The sequence below is a fragment of the Nicotiana sylvestris genome, chromosome 11 (genome assembly GCF_000393655.2).
Source record: "Nicotiana sylvestris chromosome 11, ASM39365v2, whole genome shotgun sequence".
NCBI classification, from domain to species: domain Eukaryota; kingdom Viridiplantae; phylum Streptophyta; class Magnoliopsida; order Solanales; family Solanaceae; genus Nicotiana; species Nicotiana sylvestris.
In genome coordinates, this window is record NC_091067.1 from 138,253,834 (window position 1) to 138,267,628 (window position 13,795).

The 13,795-nt window shown below is 38.6% G+C and overlaps 1 protein-coding gene and 1 long non-coding RNA gene across 2 annotated transcripts; both read right to left on the bottom strand.

Moving 5' to 3' along the window:
* Positions 1–2,896: 2,896 nt before the first annotated feature.
* Positions 2,897–4,559, bottom strand: LOC138882088 (uncharacterized). Its single transcript, XR_011403568.1, has 3 exons — positions 4,466–4,559; positions 4,067–4,134; positions 2,897–3,038 (listed from the first exon to the last, which is right to left on the bottom strand). It is a non-coding gene; the product is annotated as an uncharacterized lncRNA (long non-coding RNA).
* A 7,718-nt stretch (positions 4,560–12,277) lies between these two features.
* LOC138881728 (uncharacterized) lies at positions 12,278–13,660 on the bottom strand. The gene is made up of 2 exons (XM_070161977.1): positions 12,583–13,660; positions 12,278–12,495 (listed from the first exon to the last, which is right to left on the bottom strand). The coding sequence occupies exons 1-2, from the start codon at positions 13,658–13,660 to the stop codon at positions 12,278–12,280; spliced, it is 1,296 nt and encodes a 431-aa protein (XP_070018078.1).
* Positions 13,661–13,795: the final 135 nt, after the last annotated feature.

The following is a 13,795-nucleotide window of genomic DNA, read 5'->3' on the forward strand; positions in this document are numbered from 1 at the left end:
TCTGGTTCTACTTTTCTTTTGCCAATATCTTTTGGATACATTCCAGAGCCAGCTGCTGGTTAGCTTAATGATAATGCAAAAGCGAGTGTTTGTTCTAAATAAGCAACTTAGTCCAACTTACTAAGACCACTTGATTTTGTTAGGTGGGTTTTCTGTCAATGGGTCCAGTAATGGTTTATTTACATTAGAGTTATGAGCTCATTTGGAATTGCACATGCAATGTCTTGGTATAAATTGTGACAATAAACATCTTTGCGATGAAACTTACTGGAATCTGCAGCTTCATTTTCAAATCTATGATTGGTCAAATATGTTAAAGGGGATCACTTTTATGATTTAACTAATTGTGTGGGAATGATTCATACATCTGCTAGTTTTAATCCACAATGTTGACTACTGGCATAAAAAATAAGGTCCTTGTAAATTATACCAGGTCCAAGATGAGAATGCTATAAGTTCAACTGAATCGAAAGTTTGAGATCTATAAATCTGTTTAAATTTCAGATAAAATGGTATTCCATCTACAATACACAGTTTCAATTGCCTACTTTTCACCTTCTATACAATCTATTTTGAGCTATCATTCGCTAAAATATAACTTAATTAACAAGAAGCTGCTGATTTCTCCATTCTTGTTGCAAAGAAGAAGTTGAACAACAAGATGAAGTAACTGAGAGGAGCAATGCTTTGTGAAGAACTCCAGCAGTTGCACCTTTCTTTATTAGTGAAATAATGTAGTCCATGAAGGCTGAATCACAAGGTAATGTACTACGACCTCCACTTGGCAGCCCGAACTCGTCTCAGACATGTTTAAAAGTTGCAAAATGACCTCATTTTCTAGATAAGCCAATGGAATTACAAAGCGCCTTTGATCAGTTGTATACACTACAAACTGGCCTTTTCTGCCTATAAAGGATGAAGATGTACTACAACTGTCTGCATCATTGCCTTTTCTTGGAAGTGAAATCCTCTTCCTCTGCATGGCTGCAAACTTTTGCCATCTCCTTGCCATCTTGATGAGTTTCTTAGCACTGAGCATTATTCGTTAATTTCTCTGGAAGATTGGAAACACGAAAGTAAAGTAGATACTTGGAGACCTTTGATAGCTGAATAGATAATGTTTGTAGTTGATGATGAAAAGGCTCATGGAAGGGGAACTATTTATACAAGAGGCTGGAGACAAGATTTGAGTTGGACCTGATGTTCTCGCCACTAACCACCGAAAGAAAAGCCATGTGCCGATGCCTCTTGGCCAGGTTGAAATGGGGCCTTAATTTATGGATGATAAGTTTCTTCCTTTCCTCACTATGCTCTTCAACAGAATGCTGATAGTTTGAGACCTTTAAATGAAGAATTGATTTTAGAAATGACAAATTATGTTTTGCTGGTGAAAGACAAAACCATGTGGTACTTCCTTCTTGGTCATGTTAGATAGGAACTTTTAAATATGACCATTGCTATGTATGCAAAAAACTACCACATTGAAGTTACATAGGGCCAAAGTTGGATTAGATTGTAAAATTCTGCTTTTCTTTTGCCAACATCATTTGGAGTTATTGATTTCAGTGTCAGCTATTTTGTGCCTGAATGATAATGCAAAAGCAAACTGTTTAATCTAGTTAAGCATTCTTTTCATGATCAAAATAAGTCTTTACTAACAGGAATGAAATGAACCTTACCTATTTGACTGCTAAAATGGTATTACTTGACTGTATGCCTTGGTGAGGTCACCTATATAGATTTGAAACCCGAATTTGGGCAGTATTGTTTATCAAGTTAAATTAGCAGCCTACAACCAACATTGAAGACGCCAAAAATTTTCAGGTAGAAATACTATGGTTCTGATAAATTGTAATACATGACAAGTATAAGTCTGAAGTCACAGTATTTGATCCTGAGTTCAATGTCATCGCAACTTGTTTAGTGAATACTTTTGAGGCCAATTTACTAAATAAAACCTGATCATACCTCTTGAGTATTCACTTATATTATCATTGTAAATCGATTAAATTCATAAGACTGTTAGAAAGAAAATGAAAAGAAATCAGAAACTTTTAAATAATAGTAAGAGAATAGAACAATTCAGAGAAAATACTATGGAGATTGGATAAATAATAGAAGTTAATATGTTGTACACTTGTTGACTATCATGAATCTGATACAAAACTTATCATGATCAGTTGAACATCATGAATCTGTTACAAAACTTATGACGGTCAGGTCAATAAACTAGCAATTGCGTGTTTCTTTGTTTTCCTAGGCACGTAGCTGATGAGCATCGACTGGAAGCAACTGATACAAGCAAAGCGTTTTGAAGATCTACAACTACTCCTCTTTTGATGAGTGTTATGATATAGTTCATGAATGCGGCATCACATGGTAATGTAATAGGGCTGTCATTTGAGAGTCCAAACTCTTCTTAGGACATGTTCAGTAGTCGTATGATTACCTCATTTTGAAGATAAGCCAAAGGAACCACAAAGCACTTCTGATCAGCCGTATAAACCACAAAATGCCCTTTGTCAACTACAAAGGATGATGTGCTACAACTATCAGCATAATGTTCATTGGATCTTGAAAAAGTAATTCTCTTCCTCTGCATTGCTGCAAACTTCTGCCATTTCTTGTCCATCTTAATAAATTTTTCCGTCACGACCCTAACCCCGAACCCGGTCGTGATGGCGCCTCTCGTGAAGACAAGGTCAGCCAGTTAAATCCAATTCATCTTTTAAAGCAGTTAATTAACATAAATATAGTCTAAACATGATTTAAATAATACTAAATAGCAGAAATATACATAACAATGCGGAAATCCAACCCGACACAGTCCTAACCGGGGTGTCACAAGTCATGAGCATCTATGAGTCATAATACAAGTCTGCTAGATCCAATTACTAGTACAAATGTTCGAAAGGAATAGAAATGACAAGATAATATAGACACGGTGTTGCGGACGTCAACAACTACCTCGTAATCTCTGAAAGTCGCATGGAACTGGAGGAATCAACACTCAGGAGCGGAACCAGCAACGCCTGAATCTGCACACATGGTGCAAGAAATAATGTGAGTACTCCGACCCTGTTAGTAATAAATATAAATAATGACTAAAAGTAACAAAATCACGTAAAACACAAGGCATTCCATACTGAAGCAGTAAAATCACTTAAAACAGTAAAACAGTGAAAAGTCAAGTGAAGATCCCTTTTTCCACAAGTAAAACAAGTAATTAAGAGGTAAGTAATCAAATAGAAGTTTGCCCCTCGGGCACAGTATCAACAAATCCGCCCCTCGGGCAATATCTCAGAACAGTACCAGCCCCTCGGGCTCAATCTCATAACAGTACCAGCCCCTTGGGCTCAATCTCATAACAGTACCAGCCCCTCGGGCTCAATCTCAGAACAATGCCAGCCCCTCGGGCTCAATCTCACATCACAATGGGTACCCGTGCTCACTGGGGGTGTATAGACTCCGGGAGGGCCCCTTACGGCCCAAGCGCAATATCAAGCCATCTCGTGGCATCAAATCTAGGCCCTCGGCCTCATGCAATCAAGCCACCTCGTGGCGTATATATGTATCTCAGGCCCTCGGCCTCATATTAGTACCAGTGTATCCTCACAACTAGGCCCTCGGCCTTACTCAGTCCGAAAATTATCACAAGCCCCTCGGGCAATTGTAAAACAGTATTTCTCAGCCCAAAACATCATTTAAAATATTATTTAAGTCTCAAAACTGAGTAAAAATGGCTGAGTAGTAAAACAGTGGAAAATAACGGGGCTGAGTTCAAGTAATAATTCAAAACAATGAGAAAATGGTAATAAAAATCCCTGAAGGGTTCAAATAGTTGGCACGAAGCCCAAAAATGGCAATTAGCCCAAAGCATGATAATAGCAAATAAGTTTCAGTCAAATACGCGGTAAAATCATCAATCGGGATGGACCAAGTCACAATCCCTAATAGTATACGACCACACACTCGTCATCAAGCGTGTGTCTCACCTCAATATAGCACTACGATGTGCAATCTGGGGTTTTAAACCCTCAGAGCATCATTTACAATCATTACTCACCTCGAACCGGCTAAAACTCTAGCTCGCGACGCCCTTGCCCCTCGAATTGGCCTCCACGCGCGTCGAATCTATCCAAAATCAGAACGAATACGTCACAATATGCTAAGGAAACAAAGCCCAAGCGAAAACAATCGAAAAATACTAAAAATCCCGAAATTAGCAAAACACGAGCCTCGGGCCCACCTCTCGAAACTCAGAAATTTTTACATCAACGAGTTTCTTATCTCCCCACGAGTTCGTACATATCAAAAGTTCTCAAATCCGACCCCAAATGGTCCTCCAAATCCCCAATAAGAATTTCAAAATTCCAAGCTCTAGTTCTTCCATTTTTAGCTTAAATTCCATGATTTTCTAGGTAGATTTCACAATATAACCGAGTTTTAAGTCCGAAATTCTTACCTCCAATTGTTTCCTCTCTTAGAGCGTTCTTGAAGATTCTAGCAATTTTTTGGTTGTTCAACTATAGTAGTGGTTGTGCCTTCCACCAAATGCATATTTGTTTCCCTTTCTCGTTCCGCAGTGAGTTTTGGAGCAGCTGGACAAATCTTTTTGAAGCTATTTAGATGAATGAACAGCAAACCACTTAATTCCTTGACCTTTAATGAGGAATCAAACAAATAAGATCCTTGGGGAAACCATCCGAATTCCCATCTTCACTTTACTATAATGGAGAGAGCATCTTTGTGTCCTTTTGCTGCTATACATAGTCATCATGACTTGTTTCACAATAGTGGGGGACCCACTAACTTTTACAAATATACTTTTCTTGTGCACTTCTCAAAATGCTGCCCAAAATCTCACTTTAAGACTTTAAACGTGGCTGTCCATTTACCACTATATTAATCAATATTCTAGACACTTTTCAGTCACCTATGCAGGGTCTAGTTTGACTATTCAACTCTCATTTATTAGATATGTGGTAATACATAGTTTTAAAGTCTTTATTGCGGCTACTATAGACAATATAATGAAAGTCCTCATTGTCCTCATTGCACTTCCTATAATTAGCCATGAATTAATTTACAAGACCTCAACTAACTAACAGCTCCCCTAAACTGTAGCGTATAGATAGCTTCTTATCTCTTTAATTTGTCGTCTAAATTTTTTTTTCCTGAAGCGCCAAATATCAACTTCGCCAATTCAAGACTATATTTTCTCTACAACTCCAAAACCCATTTCGATCGTGCTTCTAAGTCATAAATCACCTCCCGAAGCTAATATAACCATCGGAACTCACATCCGAGCCCTCTAACACATAAATCAACATCCGGTTGACTTTTCCAACTTAAGCCTTCTTAAAAGAGACTAAGTGTTTCATTTCTTACCAAATCCTCTCCGAACACAAACTAATCAACCTGATCGCATAAAACACGGATAACGAAGCATAAAGAAGCTGAAATGGGGGGAAACGGAGTGGTAACTTATGAGACGACTGGCCGGGTCGTCACATCATCCCCAACTTAAACAAACGTTCGTCCTCGAACGAGTCAAGAAACATACCTGATGCCTCAAACAGGTGACGATATCTGCTCCGCATCTACCGCTCGGTCTCCCAGGTAGCCTCCTTCATGGGCCGACCTCTCCACTGCACTTTCACTGAAACTATATCCTTTGACCTCAAATTTCGAACTTGACGACCCAAAATAGCTACTGTCACACCCCTTTTTTCATTTCAAACCTCACTAACCCTCTTAAAAAATAATAAAAGAATTATGTGAATCTCGAAAGGGTTTTTCAATTTTGAAAGTGACAAAAGATAGTGTTCAAAAGGAAATAACTCAGAGTCGCCATCTGTCATTAGTTTCGGTGTGCCAGGTCACCGTTTTAAATATGATTTTCCTTTTAAAACACTTTGGACTCCAAAACTAAGTCTTCACCAGAGATTCGGGTAAGGGGGTTCATTTGACTCAGGGAGAAGGTGTTAGGCACTCCCCAAGTCCCGTAACTAGCACGGTTGCGTACTTGATCTAGTCGGCTTTTGAAAATATTCGAATTGAGGTAATAACACACAAAAAGAAAATAAACAATCAAAAGAGGCTAGAGGTCGTCCCCACATAAATGAAAGAAAATTGAAAGAAGAAAAATTAAAGTTCTAAATTATCCTACGTTACTTCTTCTATGATGTTCGCCACGTCCTCCAATTACATTCACTTTGGGGCATACCCCTGAAATAAAATATATACAAATCCCTCGGGGCATTCTCCGGATAAATTTAGCTAAGGGAATGACCTCTTGCCTCGAAACTAACAAAAACCTAAGGCTTGCCTACCCGAGTGGGATCGGCCTAAGCATGCTCCTAGAGGACAATATAATAAAAGTAAAACAAATAAAACTAAAGAAATAAAAATTAATTTCATGCTCATTCCCTTTTGACTTTTCATTTTTATTAGACCGAGCCCGACACCCTAAGCATGGAGACAAATCAATTGCTAATGGGCTTCGGCCTTTCCCACTCCCACGACCCAATTTCATCCATCCAAAATGTCCAAGAAAAATATCAAGAACACAAGAATACAAGAATAATGAAAAAAAATGACGGATCAAAGCATGATAAGAGCCTTCTAAATTCTGGCTAACCATTTCGTTTTTTCCTAACCTTTTGTTAGTATTAGATTTTTTTTTAAAAAACTCTCGTTAAGCCCAAACATGAAAATGTTCCAAAGGTCTAACTTCCTTAAAGAAATTAACTAGTCACAAAAAATGAGAAAACTGACTCCAAAGGTCACATGTTCACACATTGCAAACGCATACTTTCAGAGATCTTCAACAACTACACACACTTGCATGCTCAAACCATGAATTCCAATTTTACTAACTATAACTGTTAAATGTCAGAAGAAGTGATTGCTAGAAGACATTCTATATCAAGCTTAATTATTATGGAGGCTTTAAGGAAATAAGAATTCTTTACAATGACTACTCAATTAAAATAAACGCCCTTATTTACCACCAACATATGCAAATTTCCTAAGAATGAAAGTTAGAGTTCATAACTAAATCAATCACCCATATAATCCAGTTAAAACAATTATCACTGCAAACACAACGACATACTTTCATATTTAATTTATTCATAAATGGTCGAGCAGCGAGCACCAAAACAAGTGCGATTCATAGCCAAACCAGTTGAAACTCAATAATAGCATATCACAAATCTTAGCCTCAAAAACATAATTAACACGAATTGAAACTTCGGGTAAATGGACAGAAATTTAACTCATCTTTTAAAATCTTCAAAGATGAGAATCATAAGAAAGATTCAAAGTTCAGGTAAGCAAACTCCAAGCTATCAAATACCAAATCAGTGATCACAAAATCAGATCGAACCGCAATCCGACATGTCTAAACCAAGCATATTCAAATCTTTAACATGTATAAACATAGGAGCAGAACAGAGCACAAGTAATAGAAGAAGATTGCATCTAAATAAAACTGAACGAAAAAGGGAGAAACAGAATGAACCTGTGAGGAAAATTGTCTTCAGTATAACAGTAGAAAAATCAACAAATATACACTCCTTGGTTCTGAAATCCTACGAAAAATAGCAATGAAATCGAACGAACGAACTGCGATTAGGTCCACGACCAGACCTCAGACAACTAGCAGGAACTAAAATCGTCTCCAAACCTCGGCGTAATCACGCAACTTCAACCATCTTCGGAAACAAAAATTGAAAGGAAGAAATTAAAATATTTTGTAATATTTTTTGATTTTTGAAACGGAAACAAAATTCGACAAACCTAAACTCAAACTATATATTTTTTTCGTATTTTATTTTAGGAAAGCAAACCAAACAAAAGAATCTCCCAAAACTAAAAGAACCCTAGAACCCTTTTTCTAATTTTCTGATTTTTCCCCGAAATCCTCTATTATAGGCACCCTAGAAGCTTCCTCTTCCTTCTTCTCCAAGAAATTCGATTTTTTCTCCAAAATCTGAAAAAATTCCTAAAAATACGAAAGCCTTTTTCGTGTAAACGGGTTTTAGGCAAATGGACGCTTAGGATCCAAAGATCTCGATCCTATGGCTCCCATTTAACTATCATCCATTTATGAATGGCTCGGATTCTTCAAAGAAATTGAGAAGAGCGCGTGAGATGAGAAGAAAACGCGTTAAAATCAGATGCTAATGATGAGGGGGGACCATGAGGGGACCATGTGAGTTAACTCGCTGGGTTGGCGAGTTTTTTCTGGAGAGTTTGAAGTGAGGGACGCGGTAGAAAAGTGTAAAAGAGGGGTGGGCGCTATTTGGGTTCCTTTAGGTTTAGGGTTTGTAAGAGATAAGGATTTTATGTGGGGTGTGGGGCATTAATCTTGACCTTAGGATTAGAGGGGTTGGATGGCCAGGATTTTAAATTAAAAACGGGGCGGGTCGGGCGGACTAGGTGCAGGTCAGCAGGCTTTAGGAGTTGGGTTGTTGATTTGGGCTTCAAAAATGTGTGAAATTGGGCCAAAAATGATTGAAAATTCAAATTAAATACCTATAAAACTTTAAATTAATTTGATAAACTATTAGTACTAAAAATAACACTAAAAACTAAAGTTGGAACTATTTTTGGTATTTTCGAGGATTATATTAGGATTAAAATAGGTTAAAAGTAATATATCTTTCTAAAAATACCTAATACTAAATTAAATAGAAAGTGAAACTATTTTTGTATTTTTTTAATTTTATGTGCCTTAAAAATAGAATTAAAATTAGTAATAAAGTAAAATCCTATAAAAATAAACTCAAATAAATATCCTAAAAGTACTAGAACTATTAGAGGTGATTCTAATGCGTTAGTCAAAAATTACATGTCTACAGCTGCCCCTCTTTGACGGGAAACACAAAGTGTTTTCAGACAAAGAACAACAAGACATGTTTTTGCCCCGACCCTTATTTTGAGAGACAAAATCTAAAGAAAAGTGGATGTGACCGAGCTCTGGTATCTGAGCTGCCTACATATCCTTGGCTATAAAGGAATCAGGCTACGTGTAGTTCGGAGTGAGAAGAGCGATGGAGTATACCGAGGTGGAGATCGAGTGAAGTGTCATCGAGGTTACGGTCCGCGATTCCTGCCATTACATCAAAAATAAAAAGGAAAAAAAAATTACAGCAGAAGTAAAAGAAAAATACAAGATCCTATCTACTTCTTGTCTCGAATCTTCCGCGAATCTCTACTTGATCTTCAATATGAAACTGAAAAATGAACCATGTTCTTCAGGTGGGCTCCTGATGCTTCTTAAATTTGCGAATTGAAGTAACTCTGAAAATGGATTCCCTTGTTCTCCAGGTGGGCGCCTGATTACCAACAACTTAAATTGTATTCCCTCGTTATCTAGGTGGGTGCCTGGTTACCAACAACTTGAATTGTATTCCCTCGTTATCCAGGTGGGTGCCTGATTACCAACAACTTGAACTATACTCCCTCGTTATCCAGGTGGGTGCCTGATTACCAAAACTCAAATTGTATTCCCTCGTTATCCAGGTGGGCGCCTGCCATTAAAACTTGAAACTTGAAACTTGAGATGACTTCCCTCATTCTCTAGGTGGGCGCCTGTTCCTCACTTGAAAATCACAATAATTCTGAAATGGATTCTCTTGTTCTCTAGGTGGGCACCTGATTACCAACAACTTGAATTGTATTCCCTCGTTATCCAGGTGGGTGCCTGATTACCAACAACTTGAACTTTATTCCCTCGTTATCCAGGTGGGTGCCTGATTATCAAAACTTGAATTGTATTCCCTCGTTATACAGGTGGGCGCCTCATTACCAAAAACTTGAATTGTATTCCCTCGTTATCCAGGTGGGCGCCTGATTTCTAAAACTTGAAACTGTATTCCCTCGTTATCCAGGTGGGTGCCTGATTGTTAAAACTTGAAACGTATTCCCTCGTTATCCAGGTGGGTGCCTGATTACCAAAACCTGAATTTGTATTTCCTCGTTATCCCGGTGGGCTCCTAATTGCTAAAACTTGAAATTGTATTCCCTCATTATCCAGGTGGGTGCTTGATTTCTAAAACTTGAATTGTATTCCCTCGTTATCCAGGTGGGCGCCTGATTGCTAAAACTTGAAACGTATTCCCTCGTTATCCAGGTGGGCACCTGATTACCAAAACTTGAATCTGTGTTCCCTCGTAATCCAGGTGGGCGCCTGAAAATTTAAAATTAAATATTATCCAGGAGGGTCCTGAAAATTTAAAATTAAATCCCATTATCTAAGAGGGTCCTGAGACTTTAAATTAAATTTCATTATCCAGGAGGGTCTTGAAAAGTCGAGAATGAACTTACCTGAGCCATGCTCTCTTCTTAGAGGATTTTGAACAGAATTTCTTTCCCCTAAACCATGCCTACTTCGTGGGAGTGTCCCTGTGGATTAACAAATTTTCTTGCACATGTTTCAGACAAATAAAATTTGTTAGTTTGAAAATGTGGTGGTTAGCTTGTGGCATCATTGCTGAGTGCCTGCTTCCGCCACTGTCATGCTTCATTCTGATTAGCTGCTTCGGGCTAGCAAGGAGTTGTTTGACCTTTTGATTGGAACTGGACCACAAAACCTCTACATGACCTGAATCTCTCACACTCACTCGTTGCATTGTGTTTTCATTTTGAAAGTTGCTGAATCCTTGTATTTTCTCAAAATTCAAGATTCACTTGATTGCCTGAACCTTAGATATCACCATACTGCTTATTCTAAATCAAGACAATTGTGATGTGCCTGGCCGAACTCTGTTTTGTGCAATTTAGAAGCTGGTAGTAGGCTTTGAAATCCTTTCCTGCTTGTTCAACAAGGGCTAATTCGAAAGAGACTCATAAAGATAGACTCAAAGAGCAAGGTGAAAATTATTTTTGACAAAAGAAACAAATGAAAATTTTGAACACAGATGACTATGTGAAGAAGAATGAGAAAAAGAGGACTTATCTGAGGGAAGCAGCCAGCTCCAATGATCATGACATGCATTCTGGACTGATTAGCCTAATCCGCCCAACCAATCATTTTTTCAGTTTATGTCATGTCTTCATACTTCAAAAACCGGGCTTTCACTAATCCAATTCCCCCGTGAAGTCGCGAGCCTCATTTGACTTGCAGTGCCCCAAAGGGTTTTCATCAACAAGCCTCTCTCATTTGTTCATCTCTCAACTCACCCTCGCCTTACGGTGCCCGCGAGGGTTTTCACCAATAAGACACTCTCATTTCAAATTTTTCTCTCAGCTCACCATCGCCTTACGCTGCCCGTGAGGGTTTTCATCAATAAGACTCTCTCATTTTAAATTTTCTCTCAACTCACCATCGCCTTATGATGCCCGTGAGGGTTTTCACCAATAAGACTCTCTCATTTATTCATTTTTCCTTTGTGCGCATGAACAAAGTGTTACCCATGATGTAAATCATACCTCTGTCTCGCTTGAACTGGCATCCTCAAAGATTGATCGGAAGGTCTTTTTTTGGACCGTAAGGTAGGCTTTTGGACAGGGTTAGAAAGTAAGGGTGGCATGATGGCTCAAACTAATTTAAGATGAAAAGGGGTCAAAATTACAACTTTTGGAATCAGATCTTTTCAAAACCAAAACATCTTCCCCTGTTTCTTTGGGTCTGGGGAATTTTTATTTTTATTTTGATGGGACCGAACCGTGAGGCTGCCTACGTATCCTTAAAAGGAATCAGGTCGAACATAGTTCAAAAGAAAGTTGTTTGTTTTTGTTGCTTTTCTTTTCTTCTCTTTTCTTCTTTTCTTTTTCTTTTCTTCTTTTTTTTCCTTCTTTTTCTTCTTTTTTTTCTTTTTCCTTCTTTTTCATTTTTCTTATTTTCACTCATTCATCATCATTTTTTATTTATTTATTTTTTATTCTCTACTTCTTCTATTGATTCCAAAAGAGGGGTATGAAAGAAAATAAATAAGGCTCAAAAAGGGTGGCAAGGGATGAAAGTGTTTGGGTAGTGGAACAAAATACCTTCGTCATTTCAACTTTGAACATGCCAAGTATAAAATACAACTGAAGGTAAGCAAAGAAATCATACATAGTACCTCTTAACTGTATCAGAATTGATAGTCATATCTACACATTTGCTTTTTATGTCTGTTAAATACAAAGCACCATTGGACAACACTCTTGTCAGTATGAACGGCCCCTGCCAGTTTGGGGCGAACTTGACTTTAGCTTCAGCCTGATGAGGGAGGATGCGTTTCAATACCATCTAGCTCACTTCGAATTTCCGAGGACGCACCTTTTAGTTGTATGCTCTTGCCATTCTCCTCTGATACAATTGACAATGACATACTGCAGCTAATATTTTCTCATCAATCAAACTCAACTGCTCGAGCTGGGTTTTGACCCACTCATCATCATCATCAATTTTAGCTTCTACAATGATCCGAAAGGATGGAATGTCAACTTCTGCAGGTATAACCGCCTCAGTTCCATATACCAGCAAATAAGGAGTTGCACCTACTGAAGTGCGAACAGTAGTGCGATAACCCAGTAAGGCAAAAGGCAACTTTTCATGTCATTGCCTATAACCTTGCACCATCTTACGAAGTATCTTCTTTATATTCTTGTTAGCAGCCTTAACAACTCCATTTGCCTCGGGGCGATATGGAGTGGAGTTCCGATGCATGATCTTGAACTGTTGGCATACCTCTTTCATCAAATAACTGTTGAGATTAGCAGCATTGTCCGTGATGATCACCTTGGGAATTATGAACCGACAAATGCTATTTGAATGAAAAAAATCCACCACTGCCTTCTTAGTCACGGACTTGAAAGTTACAGCTTCGACCCACTTGGTAAAGTAATCAATGGCCACCAGAATAAACCTATGCTCGTTTGACGCTGCCGGCTCAATTAGTCCAATGACATCCATGCCCCAGGCAACAAAGGGCCAAGGTGCAGACATTGTGTGTAACTCAGATGGGGGAGGATCACCATGTACCTGGCATTGATGACACTTGCGAACAAAACTAATACAATCTCGTTCCATGGTGAGCCAATAATAACCTGCTTGAAGTATCTTTTTTGCCAACACATACCCATTCATATGCGGCCCGCAAACTCTAGAATGTACTTCGGCCATGATAGTTGAAGCTTCTTTAGCATCCATGCACCTCAACAGTCCCAAATTTGGAGTCCTTTTGTACAAGATTCCCCCACTTAAGAAAAATCCACTAGCCAGACGTCGAATGGTTCTCTTTTGGTCACCTGTGGCATGTAGTGGATATACCCCCGACCTAATGTATTCCTTGATATCGTGGAACCAAGGTTCTCCATCGATTTCCTCTTCCACCACATTACAATAAGCATGTTGATCACGAACTTGGATATGCACGAGGTCGACATAAGCCTTGTCCGGATGATGTAACATTGACGCCAGAGTAACTAAGGCATCAACAATCTCATTATGAATCCTAGGAATATGTCTAAATTCAACCGACTTGAATCGTTGACAAAGATCATGCAGGCATTGTCGGTACGGTATGAGATTCAAATCTCGAGTCTCCCATTCTCCTTGAATCTGGTGAACCAACAAATCTAAATCTCCCAGAACAAGTATTTCCTGGACTCCCATGTCTATAGCTAACCTCAAACCCAGAATGCATGCTCCGTACTCAGCCATGTTGTTGGTGCAATAAAATCGAAGTTGGGCTGTTACAAGGTAGTGATGCCCTATTTCAAAGATAAGTACAACCCTTATTCCGACCCCTTTAATGTTAGCAGCTCCATCAAAGTAGAGTTTCCAACCTGGCTTTTC

Bases quoted from the DNA above. Each gene is read 5' to 3' on its own strand.
- LOC138881728 (XM_070161977.1), bottom strand. From the start codon at position 13,660: ATGGCTGAGTACGGAGCATGCATTCTGGGTTTGAGGTTAGCTATAGAC. The intron at 12,496-12,582 runs GTAAGATGGTGC...GCACTTCAGTAG, and splicing joins GAATATAAAGAAGATACTTC to GTGCAACTCCTTATTTGCTG.